Raw genomic sequence first — 17,435 nt, forward strand, 5'->3', positions numbered from 1 at the left:
ATTCCTTAATGGAATGAAAAATATTCTCAATAAAAACAGAATCTACATTATGCTTGAGGAACAGACAGATGGAAACAGAATTCCTGATGAGAAATGGTGTTAGGGATACCATAAAGGGGACAAGACCACACGCATACTTTGAAACTAATTTCCTTTTTTTTTTTAATTTATTTTTTATTGGTGTTCAATTTACTAACATACAGAATAACCCCCAGTGCCGTCACCCATTCACTCCCACCCCCCGCCCTCCTCCCCTTCTACCACCCCTAGTTCGTTTCCCAGAGTTAGCAGTCTTTACGTTCTGTCTCCCTTTCTGATATTTCCCACACATTTCTTCTCCCTTCCCTTATATTCCCTTTCACTATTATTTATATTCCCCAAATGAATGAGACCATATAATGTTTGTCCTTCACCGACTGATTTACTTCACTCAGCATAATACCCTCCAGATCCATCCACGTTGAAGCAAATGGTGGGTATTTGTCATTTCTAATAGCTGAGTAATATTCCATTGTATACATAAACCACATCTTCTTTATCCATTCATCTTTTGTTGGACACTGAGGATCCTTCCACAGTTTGGCTATCGTGGCCATTGCTGCTATAAACATAATGAAACTAATTTCCTGATTCTAAAATGTAAGCGGTAGCACTGATGCTAGGTTACTAATGCTTGCTTCTGTAAAAATTCATCATTTACTTTTCTATATCCTGGTAGTTACCTTCAACCCATGGAACCAGGGAACCTTACAGGAGATTCAGAGTTTCTTCTTTTGGGATTTTCAGAGGAACTAGAACTACAGCCACTCGTATTTGGGCTTTTTCTCTCCATGTACCTGATCACTGTGTTTGGAAACCTGCTCCTCATCCTGGCTGTCAGCTCTGACTCCCACCTTCACACTCCCATGTACTTCTTCCTCACCAACCTGTCCTTTGTGGACATCTGTTTCACCTCCACCACCGTCCCCAAGATGCTATGGAACATCCAGACTCAGAGCAAAGTCATCACTTATGAAGGCTGTATCAGCCAGATATACTTTTTTATACTCTTTGCAGGATTAGATGTCCTTCTACTGACTGTGATGGCCTATGACAGGTTTGTGGCCATCTGTCACCCTCTGCACTACATGGTCATCATGAATCCACAGCTATGTGGGCAATTGGTTCTGATGTCATGGATTATAAGCATCCTCCATTCCTTGTTAGAAAGCTTAATGGTCTTGCGGCTGTCCTTCTGTACAAAGTTGGAAATCCCTCATTTTTTCTGTGAACTCAATCAGATGATCCAACTTGCCTGTTCTGACACCTTTCTCAATAACATGGTGATGTATTTTGCAGCTGTCTTGTTGGCTGGTGGTCCCTTTGTTGGGATTATTTTCTCTTACTCTAAGATAGTTTCCTCCATACATAGAATCTCATCAGCTCAGGGCAAGTACAAAGCATTTTCCACCTGTGCATCTCACCTCTCAGTTGTCTCCTTATTTTATTGTACAATCCTAGGAGTGTACCTTAGCTCTGCTGCTACCCAGAGCTCCCACTCAAGTGCAGTGGCCTCAGTGATGTACACAGTTGTCACACCCCTGATGAACCCTTTCATCTACAGCTTGAGGAACAGAGACATAAAGGAGGCTTTGATGAGATTTTCTGGGATGCCAGCTCTAAAAAGGCCAATCGTTCTGGGGCTGAAGAAGTGCCCATGATTGCAGGACCTGAAGCCTGAGCCAAACATTGGATTCTTTGATCAGATTGTGAAAGTGGAGTGCTCCTCTTCTATTTTTTTTCCTGAAATTTCTTTTTTTTTAAATTTCAACCTTTTGTACAATATATGTAACTCAATTTATTAAGCATTGTGGTATCTCTGATACAAAAGAGATATTCCCTTTGTCATTCCCTACTCCCTCAATGCTATTCCTAACCTTGGATGTGAAATATTTGGAAATTCTCACTTATTTCAAAGGACCATATGGATCTGCTAAGAATAATTTCTTTTCACATAAAATATATCATAATGAGTATTTTTTGTTCTGTTTGACTGAATACTACTCCTATGGAAAATCTACTCTTGGCAATCACAAGTATTTATATAAGTTTATAACAGAGGAAAATCTGAGACCACTGTGCTTCACTCTGTGATCATTCCTTACCATTACCTTTACCATTATATATATGTATACCATTACCTTAACTGCTCTTTAAGAGAATGCAGACTTTGATGTCCTGGTTGTTGTAGCTGATCATGGGGATTGTTCTACACATTAGGATCCTGGAGTTACCATTTGCTTCAAAGTGGATGGAACTGGAGGGTATTATGCTGAGTGAAGTAAGTCAATCGGAGAAGGACAATTCATTGAGAATTATATGTTCTCATTCATTTGGGGAATATAAATAATAGTGAAAGGGAATAGAAGGGAAGGGAGTAGAAGTGGGTAGGAAATATCAGAAAGGGATACAGAACATAAAGACTCTTAACTCTGGGAAACGAACTAGGGGTGGTGGAAGGGGAGGAGGGCGGGGGGTGGGGGTGAATGGGTGACGGGCACTGAGGGGGGCACTTGACGGGATGAGCACTGGGTGTTATTCTGTATGTTGGCAAATTGAACACCAATAAAAATGAATTTATTATTAAAATTTTTTTTAAAAAGGATCCTGGTGTTATACAGCTTGTATGCACCATGCCTACCATAGTCAATGGCAACATAAGATAATAAAATCCATGTCTCCAAGTAGAATCTACACAGAAAGACAAATATGGAAAAGTTAGATCAACATAATATGGCCTTAGAATCACAATTGACTTTAAGGATGATGAAGCAAAATATTAAATCATACATTTATTGCTATGAAAATTATTTAATCTCAGGGTCCAAGCCCTGCTTTGCTCTGTCAGATATACTTGGACCCAAGCTCGAGCTTATTAATAAATCCTCGTGTACTTGCATCGGTGTCGGCTCCTCGGTGGTTTCTTGGATTCACAATCTTGGGCACAACAATACTTTATTATCAAGAGATGTGGAAACAATGGAGATATTTATGAAATAGAAGAAATTCAGCCAAATCTCTTCATGGGTGATAATCACTTCTTTACTCATAGGAAAGAAATATATTGCAAGCTTTTTACATATGCTGACAACTGCTGTCTGCCACCCTAGGAGGGTGGGTACTGCTGTTGCCACTACCTGAGTAAGGTTATTCATTTGGAATGGATTGGTTGTCTTTCCCAAGTTCAAACAGCTTATATGTGGTACATTTGGCATTACAAACCTGGTTTTCTTATTCCAAAAGTGTACTTTTAAATCATTCAGAAAAACCCTTTATTATTCATCTTAAAAAATCCCCTTCCATTGATGCACATTTTATATTTTATGTTGTAAATTACAGGTTTATTCCCTTTGCACATTTTTCTCTTTTTTTTTTGATAAATTTACTTGTATTGGTGTTCAATTTGCCAACATACAGAATAACACCCAGTGCTCATCCCGTCAAGGGCCCCCCTCAGTGCCGACAACCCAGTCACCCCCACCCCCACACCCACCTCCACTTCCACCCCCCCTAGTTCATTTCCCAGAGTTAGGAGACTTTATGTTCTGTCTCCCTTTCTGATATTTCACACTTATTTTTTCTCCCTTCCCCTTTATTCCCTTTCAATATTTTTTATATTCCCCAAATGAATGAGACCATATAATGTTTGTCCTTCTACGATTGACTTATTTCACATAGCGTAATACCCTCCAGTTCAATCCACGTCAAAGCAAATGATGGGTATTTGTCATTTCTTACTGCTATAAACATCGGAGTGCAGGTGTCCCGGCATTTCATTGCACCTGTATCTATGGGGTAAAGCCCCAGCAGTGCAATTGCTGGGTAATAGGGCAGATCTATTTTTAACTCTTTGAGGAACCTCCACACAGTTTTCCAGAGTGGCTGCACCAGTTCACATTCCCACCAACAGTGCAAGAGGGTTCGCTTTTCTGCGCATCCTCTCCAACATTTGTGGTTTCCTGCCTTGTTAATTTTCCCCATTCTCACTGCTTTGAGGTGGTATCTCATTGTGATTTTGATTTGTATTTCCCTAATGGCAAGTAATGCACAGCATTTTCTCATGTGTTGTTGGCTTCCTCTGTGAGATTTCTGTTCATCAAACAGTCCAACCATGAAATGGGCAAAAGACATGAACAGAAACCTTTGCACATTTTTCTTTTTTTTTCTTTTTTTTAATAAATTTATTTTTTATTGGTGTTCAATTTACCAACATACAGAATAACACCCAGTGCTGATCCCGTCAAGTGCCCCCCTAAGTGCCCGTTACCCATTCACCCCCACCGTCAGCCCTCCTCCCCTTCCACCACCCTACTTCGTTTCCCAGAGTTAGGAGTCTTTATGTTCTGTCTCCCTTTCTGATATTTCCTATCCATTTCTTCTCCCTTCCCTTCTATTCCCTTTCACTATTATTTATATTCCCAAATGAATGAGAACGTACACTGTTTGTCCTTCTCCGATTGACTTACTTCACTCAGCATAATACCCTCCAGTTCCATCCATGTTGAAGCAAATGGTGGGTATTTGTTGTTTCTAATAGCTGAGTAATATTCCATTGTATACATAAACCACATCTTCTGTATCCATTCATCTTTCGATGGACACTGAGGCTCCTTCCACAGTTTGGCTATTATGGACATTGCTGCTATACACATTCGGGTGCAGGTGTCCCGGCATTTCATTGCATCTGTATCTTTGGGGTAAATCCCCAGCATGCAATTGCTGGGTCATAGGGCAGGTCTATTTTTAACTCTTTGAGGAACCTCCACACAGTTTCCCCAGTGGCCACACCAGTTCACGTTTCCACCAGCAGTGTAAGAGGGTACCCTTGTCTCTGCATTGTCTCCAACATTTGTGGTTTTTCTGCCTTGTTAATTTTCCCATTTCTCACTGGTGTGAGGTGGTATCTCATTCTGGTTTTGATTTGTATTTCCCTGATGGCAAGTGATGCAGAGCATTTTGTCAGGTGCATCTTGGCCATGTCTATGTCTTCCTCTGTGAGATTTCTGTTCATGTCTTTTGCCCATTTCATGATTGGATTGTTTGTTTCTTTGCTGTTGAGTTTAATAAGTTCTTTATAGATCTTGGAAACTAGCCCTTTATCTGATACGTCATTTGCAAATATCTTCTACCATTCTGTAGGTTGTCTTTTAGTTTTGTTGACTGTATCCTTTGCTGTGCAAAAGCTTCTTATCTTGATGAAGTCCCAATAGTTCATTTTTGCTTTTGTTTCTTTTGCCTTTGCGGATGTATCTTGAAGAAGTTACTATGGCTGAGTTCAGTTCAAAAAGGGTGTTGCCTGTGTTCTCCTCTAGGATTTTGATGGAATCTTGCCTCACATTTAGATCTTTCATCCATTTTGAGTTTATCTTTGTGTATGGTGCAAGAGAGTGGTCTAGTTTCATTCTTCTGCATGTGGATGTCCAATTTTCCCAGCACCATTTATTGAAGAGACTGTCCTTTTTCCAGTGGATAGTCTTTCCTCCTTTATCGAGTATTAGTTGACCATAAAGTTCAGGGTCCACCTCTGGGTTCTCTATTCTATTTCATTTATCTATGTGTCTGTTTTTGTGCCAGTACCACACTGTCTTGATGACCACAGCTTTGTAGTACAACCTGAAATCTGGCATTGTGATGCCCCCAGATATGGTTTTCTTTTTTAAAATTCCCCTGGCTATTTGGTGTCTTTTCTGATACCACACGAATCTTAAAATAATTTGTTCTAACTCTCTGAAGAAAGTCCATGGCATTGTGATAATGATTGCATTAAATGTGTAAATTTCCCTGGGTAGCATTGATATTTTCACAATATTAATTCTGCCAATCCATGAGCATGGAATATTTTTCCATCTCTTTGTGTCTTCCTCAATTTCTTTCAGAAGTGTTCAATAGTTTTTAGGGTATAGACCCTTTACCTTTTTGGTTAGCTTTATTCCTAGCTATCTTATGCTTTTGGGTACAATGGAAGGAGAGATAAAGAGCTTCTAGACGAGCAGGAACTGAAAGAATATGTGACATCCAAACCAGCTCTGCAAGAAATTTTAAGGGGGACTCTTTAAATTCCCCTTTATGAAGAAGTTCATGGAACAATCCAAAAAAGCAAGGTCTGAATAGACATCAGGATGACACTAAATTCATATCTTTCTTTTTTTTAATTTTTTATTTATTTATTATAGTCACACAGCAAGAGAGAGAGAGAGGCATATACATAAGCAGAAGGAGAAGCAGGCTCCATACCCTGGAAGCCCGATGTGGGATTCGATCCCAGGTCTCCAGGATCACGCCCTGGGCCAAAGGCAGGCACTAAACCGCTGCGCCACCCAGGGCTCCCAAATTCATACCTTTCAATAGTAACTCTGAACGTGAAAGGGCTTAATGACCCCATCAAAAGGCGCAGGGTTTCAGACTGGATAAAAGCAGGACCCATCTATTTGCGGTCTACGAGAGACTCATTATAGACAGAAGGACAACTATAGCCTGAAAATAAAAGGTTGGAGAATCATTTACCATTGAAATTGTCCTCAAAGGAAAGTAGGGATAGCCACCCTTATATCAGACAAACTAAAAGTTACCCCGAAGACTGTAGTGAGAGATGAAGAGGGACACTATATCATATTTAAAGGATCTATCCAACAAGAGGACTTAACAATCCTCAATATATATGCTCTCGAATGTGGGAGCTGCCAAATATATCAATCAATTAATAACCAAAGTGAAGAAATACTTAGATAATAACGCACTTATACTTGGTGACTTCAATCTAGCGCTTTCTACTCTCGATAGGTCTTCTAAACACAACATCTCCAAAGAAATGAGAGCTTTAAATGATATGCTGGACCAGATGGATTTCACAGATATCTACAGAACTTTACATCCAAACTCAACTGAATACACATTCTTCTCAAGTGCACATGGAACTTTCTCCAGAAGAGACCACATACTGGGTCACAAATCGGGTCTGAACCGATACCAAAAGGTTGGGATCGTCCCCTGCATATTCTCAGACCATAATGCTTTAAAACTGAACTAAATCAGAACAAGAGGTTTGGAAGGACCTCAAACACGTGGAGGTTAAGGACCATCCTGCTAAAAGATGAAAGGGTCAACAAAAAACTAAGGAAGAATTTAAAAGATTCATGGAAACTAATGAGAATGAAGATACAACCGTTCAAAATCTTTGGGATGCACAAAAGCAGTCCTGAGGGGGAAATACATCGCAATACAAGCATCCATTAAAAAACTGGAAAGAACTCAAATACAAAAGCTAACCTTACACATAAAGGAGCTAGAGAAAAAACAGCAAATAGATCCTACACCCAGCAGAAGACGAGAGTTCATAAAGATTCGAGCAGAACTCAACGAAATCGAGACCAGAAGAACTGTGGAACAGATCAACAAAACCAGGAGTTGGTTCTTTGAAAGAATTAATAAGATAGATAAACCATTAGCCAGCCTTATTAAAAAGAAGAGAGAGAAGACTCAAATTAGTAAAATCATGAATGAGAAAGAAGAGATCACTACCAACACCAAGGAATAGCAGACGATTTTAAAAACATATTATGAACAGCTATAAGCTCATAAATTAGGCAATCTAGAAGAAATGGACGCATTCCTGGAAAGTCACAAACTACCAAAACTGGAACAGGAAGAAACAGAAAACCTGAACAGGCTGATAACCAGGGAGGAAATTGAAGCAGTCATCAAAACGCTCCCAAGACACAAAAGTACAGGGCCAGATGGCTTCCCAGTGGAATTCTATCAAACGTTTAAAGAAGAAACCATACCTATTCTACTAAAGCTATTTGGAAAGATAGAAAGAGATGGAGTACTTCCAAATTAGTTCTATGAGGCCAGCATCACCTTAATTCCAAAACCAGACAAAGAACCCACCAAAAAGGAGAATTACGGACCAATATCCCTGATGAACATGGATGCAAAAATTCTCAACAAGATACTAGCCAATAGGATCCAACAATACATCAGGAAAATTATTCACCATGACCAAGTAGGATTTATCCCCGGGACACAAGGCTGGTTCAACACTCGTAAAACAATCAATGTGATTCATCATATCAGCAGAGAAAAACCAAGAACCATATGATCCTCTCATTAGATGCAGAGAAAGCATTTGACAAAATACAGCATCCATTCCTGATCAAAACTCTTCAGAGTGTAAGGATAGAGGGAACATTCCTCGACATCTTAAAAGCCATCTACAAAAAGCCCACAGCAAATATCATTCTCAATGGGGAAGCACTGGGAGCCTTTCCCCTAAGATCAGGAACAAGACAGGGATGTCCACTCTCACTACTGCTATTCAACATAGTACTGGAAATCCTAGCCTCAGCTATCAGACATCAAAAAGACATTAAAGGCATTCAAATTGGCAAAGAAGAAGTCAAACTCTCCCTCTTCACTGATGACATGATACCCTACATAGAAAACCCAAAAGGGGATCCCTGGGTGGCACAGTGGTTTGGCGCCTGCCTTTGGCCCAGGGCGCGATCCTGGAGACCCGGGATCGAATCCCACATAGGGCTCCTGGTGCGTGGAGCCTGCTTCTCCCTCTGCCTGTGTCTCTGCCTCTCTCTCTTTCTCTCTGTGTGACTATCATAAATAAATAAAAATTAAAAAAAAAAAAGAAAACCCAAAAGCTTCCACCCGAAGATTGCTAGAACTCATACAGCCATTTGGTAGCGTGGCAGGATACAAAATCAATGCCCAGAAATCAGTGGCATTTCTATACACTAACAATGAGACTGAAGAAAGAGAAATTAAGGAGTCAATCCCATTTACAATTTCACCCAAAAGCATAAGATACCTAGGAATAAGCCTAACCAAAGAGAAAAAGGATCTATACCCTCAAAACTATAGAACACTTCTGAAAGAAATTGAGGAAGACACAAAGAGATGGAAAAATATTCCATGCTCATGGATTGGCAGAATTAATATTGTGAAAATGTCAATGTTACCCAGGGCAATTTGCACGTTCAATGCAATTCCTATCAAAATACTATGGACGTTCTTCAGAGAGTTAGAACAAATTATTTTAAGATTTGTGTGTCATCAGAAAAGACCCCAAATAGCCAGGGGAATATTAAAAAAGAAAACCAGAGCCGGGGGCATCACAATGCCAGATTTCAGGTTGTACTACAAAGCTGTGGTCATCAAGACAGTGTGGTACTGGCACAAAAACAGACACATAGATCAATGGAACAGAATAGAGAACTCAGAAGTGGACCCTCAACTTTATGGTCAACTAATATTCAATAAAGGAGGAAAGACTATCCATTGGAAGAAAGACAGTCTCTTCAATAAATGGTGCTGGGAAAATTGGACATCCACATGCAGAAGAATAAAACTAGATGACTTTCTTGCACCATACACAAAGATAAACTCAAAATGGATGAAAGATCTAAATGTGAGGCAAGATTCCATCAAAATCCTAGAGAAGAACACAGGCAACACCCTTTTTGAACTCGGCCATAGTAACATCTTGCAAGATACATCCACGAAGGCAAAAGAAACAAAAGCAAAAATGAACTATTGGGACTTCATCAAGATAAGAAGCTTTTGCACAGCAAAGGATACAGTCAACAAAACTAAAAGACAACCTACAGAATGGTAGAAGATATTTGCAAATGACATATCAGATAAAGGGCTAGTTTCCAAGATCTATAAAGAACTTATTAAACTCAACAGCAAAGAAACAAACAATCCAATCATGAAATGGGCAAAAGACATGAACAGAAATCTCACAGAGGAAGACATAGACATGGCCAAGATGCACCTGACAAAATGCTCTGCATCACTTGCCATCAGGGAAATACAAACCAAAACCAGAATGAGATACCACCTTACACCAGTGAGAATGGGGAAAATTAACAAGGCAGGAAAACCACAAATGTTGGAGAGGATGCGGAGAAAGGGGAACCCTCTTGCACTGTTGGTGGGATTGTGAACTGGTGCAGCCACCCTGGCAAACCGTGTGGAGGTTCATCAAGGAGTTAAAAATAGATCTGCCCTATGACCCAGCAATTGCGCTGCTGGGGATTTACCCCAAAGATACAGATGTAGTGAAATGGCAGAATACCTGCACCCCGATGTGTATAGCAGCAATGTCCACAATAGCCAAACTGTGGAAGGAACCTTGGTGTCCATCGAAAGATGAATGGATAAAGAAGATGTGGTTTATGTATACAATGGAATATTACTCAGCTATTAGAAACGACAAATACCCACCATTTGCTTCAACATGGATGGAACTGGAGGGTATTATGCTGAATGAAGTAAGTCAATCGGAGAAGGACAAACATTATATGTTCTCATTCATTTGTGGAATATAAATAATAGTGAAAGGGAATATAAGGGAAGGGAGAAGAAATGTGTGGGAAATATCAGAAAGGGAGACAGAACATAAAGACTCCTAACTCTGGGAAACGAACTAGGGGTGGTGGAATGGGAGGAGGGCAGGGGGTGAATGGGTGACGGACACTGAAGGGGGCACTTGACGGGATGAGCACTGGGTGTAATCTGTATGTTGGCAAATTGAACACCAATAAAATTAAATTTATCAAAAAAAACCAAGTATAGATTAAAGTTCAATACAGTATAATCCTTACAGTGTGGACTCTTGTAAAAATGAAAAAACAATCGATATAGGATTCTAAGCTCAGTGTATGAAGCCTAAAAAGATCTAAATATCTCATAATTAAGAAACTTTAAAATCATATGTGATATATATTTTATTCATTCTTTACACATTATTTAATAAAAGCATTTCTACTCCAAGGTCATAAACACATTTTCCTATATTTTTTTCTAATAATGTTATGTTTTTCCAATTAGTGTTTTAATCTGCCAGGAAAATTTTTGTGGGGGGGATATAGTAGAGGTATATTTTTTTAGTGTTCAATAATTTGTCCGTTGGGTAGAACACCTGGTGCTCAACAAACTTTTTTAAATGGAGCACTAAATTGAAGCTCTGAATTTGTGTTATAAGCATGAATTACCTAATTGATTTGTCAGAAGCATCACAAAGACCAGGGCACAGTATCCATATGGTTATAGCAAATTAAGATACCTCTCTCTCTTCTTAAAGAGAGAAATAGCAATTTTCTAGAGTTATCACAAGATCTTCTCTGGCATAAGACAGTACTTTGGGGGGTCCATCAGACCTGATTAAACAGGTTCCTCCGTCTTAGATTTGGAGAAAACATGAACTCAAAATTGGAATAAGATGCAAGGTGATTACAGCTCTAGAAGGCAGGCAAGATCATGGAGAAGAAGTAATAAAAACTGAATTCACCTGACTTCTAATCTAGTCTCCTGGGAACAGAGAATTGGCAGGAAAAAAATTTCTTTCTGTCCAGACCAGTGGCCCATGGGGAAATAATATGCTCTGAGGTGGGAGTAACAATGGAAACAGTGCCTAATGAGCAGAGAGACACAGGGAGCTGTAAATGCCTCCTACACTGCAGTCCCTTACTGTGACGCATCCTTGTGTAGGACAGGACATGGTTGTTCCTTTGGAGTTCCTGGGTCTGACTGGGGATCCTCCCTTCACTGCTTCCTGCTGTCCTGTCTGGGAACAGAGCTCCTGTCTCTCATCAACCAGGGAGGAATTGGGCCCTCCACACAGGGACTTTCACCTTATAGACCCCACCCAGGTGAGTCTGAGAGCTCAGCAGGTATTTCAGGAAAGGATCAGAGAGAAGGAACCTGGGACCCTTTACCTGACTTCACCTGAGAGTCTAACCAGCCTATCCCAGAACCATGAGATTGCATGTTTGTTTACCTGTTGACTATCAATTTAAAAATATTACTCAGCCATTAGAAACGACAGATACCCACCATTTGCTTCAACATGGATGGAACTAGAGGGTATTATACTGAGTGAAGTAAGTCAATCGGTGAAGGACACACATTATGTGGTCTCATTCATTCGGAGAATATAGAAGATAGTGAAAGGGAATAAAGGGGAAAGGAGAGAAAATGAGTGAAATTATCAGTGAGGGTGGTAAAACATGAGATACTCCTAACTCTGTGAAACGAACAAGGGATGGTGGAAAGGGAGGTGTGCAGGGGGGTTGGGGTGGTGGTGAGGGGCACTGATGGGAGCACTTGATGGGATGAGCACTGGGTGATATGCTATATGTTAGCAAATCGAACTCCAATTAAAAAATACAAAAAAAATAAAAATAATTCACCTAATATGTTTTAAAAAGAAGTGCTAGTTGGACTCAGCAATAGAGGAATCACTGTCGATATTTAGTGGGAATGGGAATCCAGTTGAATGAGACAGAGAAAGGAATGGGGAACTTAGTGGTCTTGGTGAAATTAGAACATATTCAAGGAGTTTTACAGCTAAGGGGAGTAGGAAAACAGTATTAGGCTTGGAAGTGAGCCGTGGAGTGAGAGCATTTTAAAAATTTTTTCAGGTAGGGTGCATTTAGCTTGTTTTGTATTTATTAGAAGGATCCAGGTCCATAGAGGTAAATATTACCTTATGACGGCATTTTTAAAGACATATATTTCACAGTACTGTCTTGCCCATTGTATTCACTGGGGAAAAATGTGCCTAATATGCATGAAGAAATATGCCAAGGAGTATCACTTTGCAACTATTCTATTACCAAGAAGTCTGAGTATATTTTTTAATAAATTTATGTTTTATTGGTGTTCAATTTGCCAACATATAGTATAACACCCAGTGCTCATCCCGTATACTGAGTGAATATATTTTTGACTTTGTTAGCTATTTACTTCAGATGTGAAAATTCTTACTGTAAGCATATTGCTTTCATGTACTGGGGTCTGTGTGCTTTTATTGAGTTTTGATCCCATTCTTTCAAGAAAAGAATGGCAATTTTTTTTCACCAAGTTTGCTGTTTGCCACTTAATCCTTGTATATAGCAGATGTATTTATGGGATCCAGTGAGAGCCTCAACATGGATGGAACTAGAGGGTATTATGGAACAATTCAACCACTCGTATTTTGAGTGGTTGAATCTATCAGTTTGTAACATCCTCATTCCTTTTAAACATGAATTTCTTCCTCATCCTTAGTAGTAAGCATTGCTTTTACACATATTTCCATCTTATTTCATGTCTAATTTTCCTTATTTCTAACATTTTATATCTTGGAATTAGATTTGTTTTTTTTAAATAGCAATCACCTCCTGTCATTATGTGAATCATATTCTTCTGTATTCAACTAAAGATCCCTGCATCTTTTTCCTAAGCATTAAAGAATCCATTTATGGTTACATACGCCCAAATTATAACTTGGGATACTGCTTCCTGCACTGTATATTAAAAAGTATATTTTCTTATTCTTCTATTTCCAAGCTTTTCACCATTTCATCTTGAATTACAGGCCCTTGTTGACGTCATTGTTGCCATTGTCTATCTTTTCTGTAAGATGTTAGTATTAGACAGTTGTCCAGTTTTGTTCAAGACAGTTATTGGAAACCACCATATTTAACATGATTTTATTTTCCCTACCATTCTTTCTATTTAATGAATGCCCATTTTTTTAAATACTTGTTTCTATACAAATGCACACCTTTATGAACACAAAGAGGTGAACAAAGCAGGTGAGGCTGCTGCTCCCTGGATCATACATTAAAATGGAGAACAGGGCAATAAATGCTCATATGACACAAGGTCTTCAACCATAAGTCGTATACAGAAAGGGGATAGATTGTCATGGAACATGCTAGATTTTGCAGAGTATGGTTTAAAAAGGTTTCTGCATGGCAGACAAGGAAAGGAGAACCAAGACAGGTGAGTACTCATTTGATGTATCAAAGATCAAACCCAAAGCCCAAGATAAAAAAAAAAGGAACAAATGCCACCAAGGAAAGTAAAAGAAGCCAGCCTTATCTACTCTTGTCCACACAAGAACCAGTGTGGTCAAATAAACAGGGCTTAGGGACAGGAGTAATAATTAGATCAGCGTCCTGAGGTGGACCCTATGATGAGACCAGTGGAGCAATCAGTGTGGGCTTCCTGGAGTCTGACGTCACATCAGCACCCACGTTGACTGCCTTGTCCCTCTGCAACCTGGTCTTCTGATGGACTCTACATTCATACTGTTTTCCCCATATTAGCAAGCACTGTCTTTCTATTAAAATCATTTTTTCCTTTACTGCATTAGATCCCAGTTTTTTTTTAACCATCCACAGTGAATAAGCCTTTTACATTATGATCAAGCATGTATGTACATGCAAACACACAAATCCATATATATGTACACACACATACAAACATGACTGAAGAACAATCATTCATGTACTTAAAGGAAGGAACCATGCTCAACTTTTTATATATATGGACTCAATCAGTCAACTACCTTAGGAGGATAAATACCACTACCCCACTATTCTGAATAAATAGGTTGTCTTCCCAAATCCAAACAGCTAATGTGTAGTAGATCCAAAATTCAAAAATCATTCCCTGTTTCCAAAATTTTGCATTTAATATAATTTTGAAAAGTCTTCTACTATTTCATCTTGATAAATATCCACTATTTTGGTACATTGCATATTTTCTTGGGTCATTTGTGGATTTATTCTTTTTACTCATATTTCTTTTTTAAGATTTTTTTTTTGACACAGAGAGAGAGAGACAGAGAAAGAGTGCACAAGTATATGGAGCTGCAGGCAGAGGGAAAGGGAGAAGCAGCCTCCCTACAGAGCAGACAGCCCAATGTGGGGCTCAATTCCAGAACTCTGGGATCATGACCCAAGCTGAAAGCAGACACTTAACTGTCTGAGCCACCCAGGTGTCCCCCTTTTACTCATATTTCTAGAAGATGTTAGTACAGTATGGTGTCTTAACACAATAAATATGTCACTCTTTCCTCTTCTGGAGAAATTACTTTTTGCATCTTTATTAGTTATTCTGTGCATCAAGGGGATATACCTAGGGTTGGAATGCAGCCAGAACCAGGGAAACTTTTTCATCACCATGATATCTTAGGGACCTCCCAGGGACTAATACCATTTCTTTCCTAAATATTGTAGCTGGGGCTGAGAAGAGCTTGGTAGTCACATAGCCCCAGGAGTCTATAGTGCGCAATATAGGACCCTTAAAATACAGACTCCAGGGTCTTAACCAATACTTGGTAATACAGAAAGGATCCTTTTTTATTGACAGGATTCCTTAGAAACAAATTACTGAAGTGCAAGAAACACTATGTGAATGAAGGACTCCCTGTATCTTGAAATCTCAGCTACAGTGGGGAGGCCACCTTATTCCTCAACATTCACTGACAACATCTCTCATCACTCTCCCTCTTGTTCCATCTTCTGACCACACTGGCTCCATTTTGAGTCCTAGATATCTGAAACAGGTGACTTCCTCATGGCCTTTGCACTGGTTCTTTCTCTTACAAGGCAAAACCATCCCCAGGTAATCTCGTGTCTCCCATGCAGACTTCCTGTGGTCTCTCCTCAAGTGTCACCTTGTTTTAGGTCCCCTTGAGCTCCCAGTAAAGAGAACATCCCATCCACTTTTTTATGCCTGCTTCCCCCCATATAACTTTCCTCATTATAATTATAGCATTTCTGCCATGTTACTAATGCACATTTGTATTAAAATTCATCTTTTTCCCCCTAACTTGTAGTCATCAAGACCACCACATGGGACCAGGAAATGATACACAAATTTCAGGATTTCTTCTTCTGGGATTAACAAACAAACCAGAACTACAGCCCCTCATATTTGGGCTTTTCCTCTCCATTTACCTGACTACTGTGTTTGGAAACCTACTCATCATCTTAACTGTCAGCTCTGACTCCCACCTCCACACCCCCATGTACCTCTTCCTCTCCAACCTCTCCTTTCTAGACATCTGTGTCACCTCTACCATCGTCCCAAAGATGCTGGTGCATATACAGACACAGAACAATATTATAACTTATACAGGATGTATCAGCCAGATCTTTTTATCCACATTATTTGCAGGCTGGGATGACTTTCTCTTGGCTGTGATGGCCTATGACCGCTACGTGGCCATCTGTCACCCCCTGCACTACACGGTCATCATGAACCCCCAGCTCTGTGGACTGCTTGTTCTGGTGTCCTGGATCATGAGTGTCCTGAATTCCTTATTACAGAGCTTAATGATATTGAGGCTGTCCTTCTGTAGAGAAGTGGAAATACCCCACTTTTTCTGTGAACTTCATCAGATGATCCAACTTGCCTGTTCTGATACATTTCTTAATGACACGGTGCTATATGTTTCAACTGTGCTGTTGGCTGGTGGTCCCCTTGCTGGGATCCTTTATTCATATTCTAAGATTATTTCCTCCATACATAGAATTTCATCAGCCCAGGGCAAATATAAAGCATTTTCTACCTGTGCATCTCACCTCTCAGTTGTCTCCTTATTTTATTGCACGGTCCTGGGAGTGTATCTTAGCTCTGCTGCTACCCAGAACTACCAGACAAGTGCAGTGGCCTCAGTGATGTACACAGTGGTCACACCCATGCTGAACCCCTTCATCTACAGCCTGAGGAACAGAGATATAAAGAGGGCTCTGATGAGGTTTTTCAGAAGGACAGCTCTAAAAGGGACAATTGTCCTGGTAGCAAAGAAATGCCCTTGACTGCAAAGCTCAAAGCCATTTGTTCTGTATGGGTAAATGTTTTTGTGACTTGCCCCTCAGAACCGGCCACCTAGATCTGCATGTACACAGCTGGCTAAGGAATGTTGTTCGTGAGACTCCTGCTATGTGAATAACCTTGCAAGCCTACTTGTGTATTGTATCTGGCCTCCAGGTCAGAACTGATGATTCTGGTCTGGATGCCAAGAGCTTAAATCTTGTCTCACACCCTCTCCTGCTCCAGGCTGGGCTGGACCCCTGAAATGGACTCTGGGAGGGGACACAGACACACAAAGTCCAGGATCATTGAAAATATGGAAACATGATATCATGGAAATGCAGCTTACCCCAAACTGCAAGTAGACAAGCATGCTTAATTTCAAACTCTATCATGTGCACTATGAATATGGCCCTTATGCAGATGGTCAATTGAAAGTCTCACCTGAGGGGAGGATGCTCTGCCCAGGCCTCTCAATCAGGACTCCAGCCTGGCTATTTCTGTGGGCTTCGCCAGCTGATGAGGTTTGATGTTGTAAGTACTAGGTTTGATGTAACTTACCTTATTATCACTTATTACCTACTATTACTATCATCTATGTGTAGATTCCTTTCCTCTCCTGTCTCTATTAGGTTTCTATAATAATAACAATAAAGTTTCTTTTCCTTTTCAAAACCAAAACATGACAGCTATGAATCTTTTGTGTAAAACATGATTCTTTGATCATTGTGAAAATAGAGTCTGCTCTTATGAGTTTCTTGAAATTTCCACTTCTTACAATTCAACTT

General features: G+C 39.9%; 1 protein-coding gene and 1 pseudogene across 1 annotated transcript; both read left to right on the plus strand.

The window, feature by feature from the left end:
* Positions 1 to 731: 731 nt before the first annotated feature.
* LOC144289342 (olfactory receptor-like protein OLF4) lies at positions 732 to 1,560 on the plus strand (annotated as a pseudogene).
* Positions 1,561 to 15,683: 14,123 nt separating this feature from the next.
* Positions 15,684 to 16,652, plus strand: LOC144291120 (olfactory receptor 7A17-like). Its single transcript, XM_077860850.1, has one exon. It carries the CDS (start codon positions 15,684 to 15,686, stop codon positions 16,650 to 16,652), a length of 969 nt encoding a protein of 322 aa, XP_077716976.1.
* Positions 16,653 to 17,435: the final 783 nt, after the last annotated feature.

Source organism: Canis aureus, chromosome 19 (genome assembly GCF_053574225.1).
Source record: "Canis aureus isolate CA01 chromosome 19, VMU_Caureus_v.1.0, whole genome shotgun sequence".
Classification (NCBI taxonomy): Eukaryota; Metazoa; Chordata; class Mammalia; order Carnivora; family Canidae; genus Canis; species Canis aureus.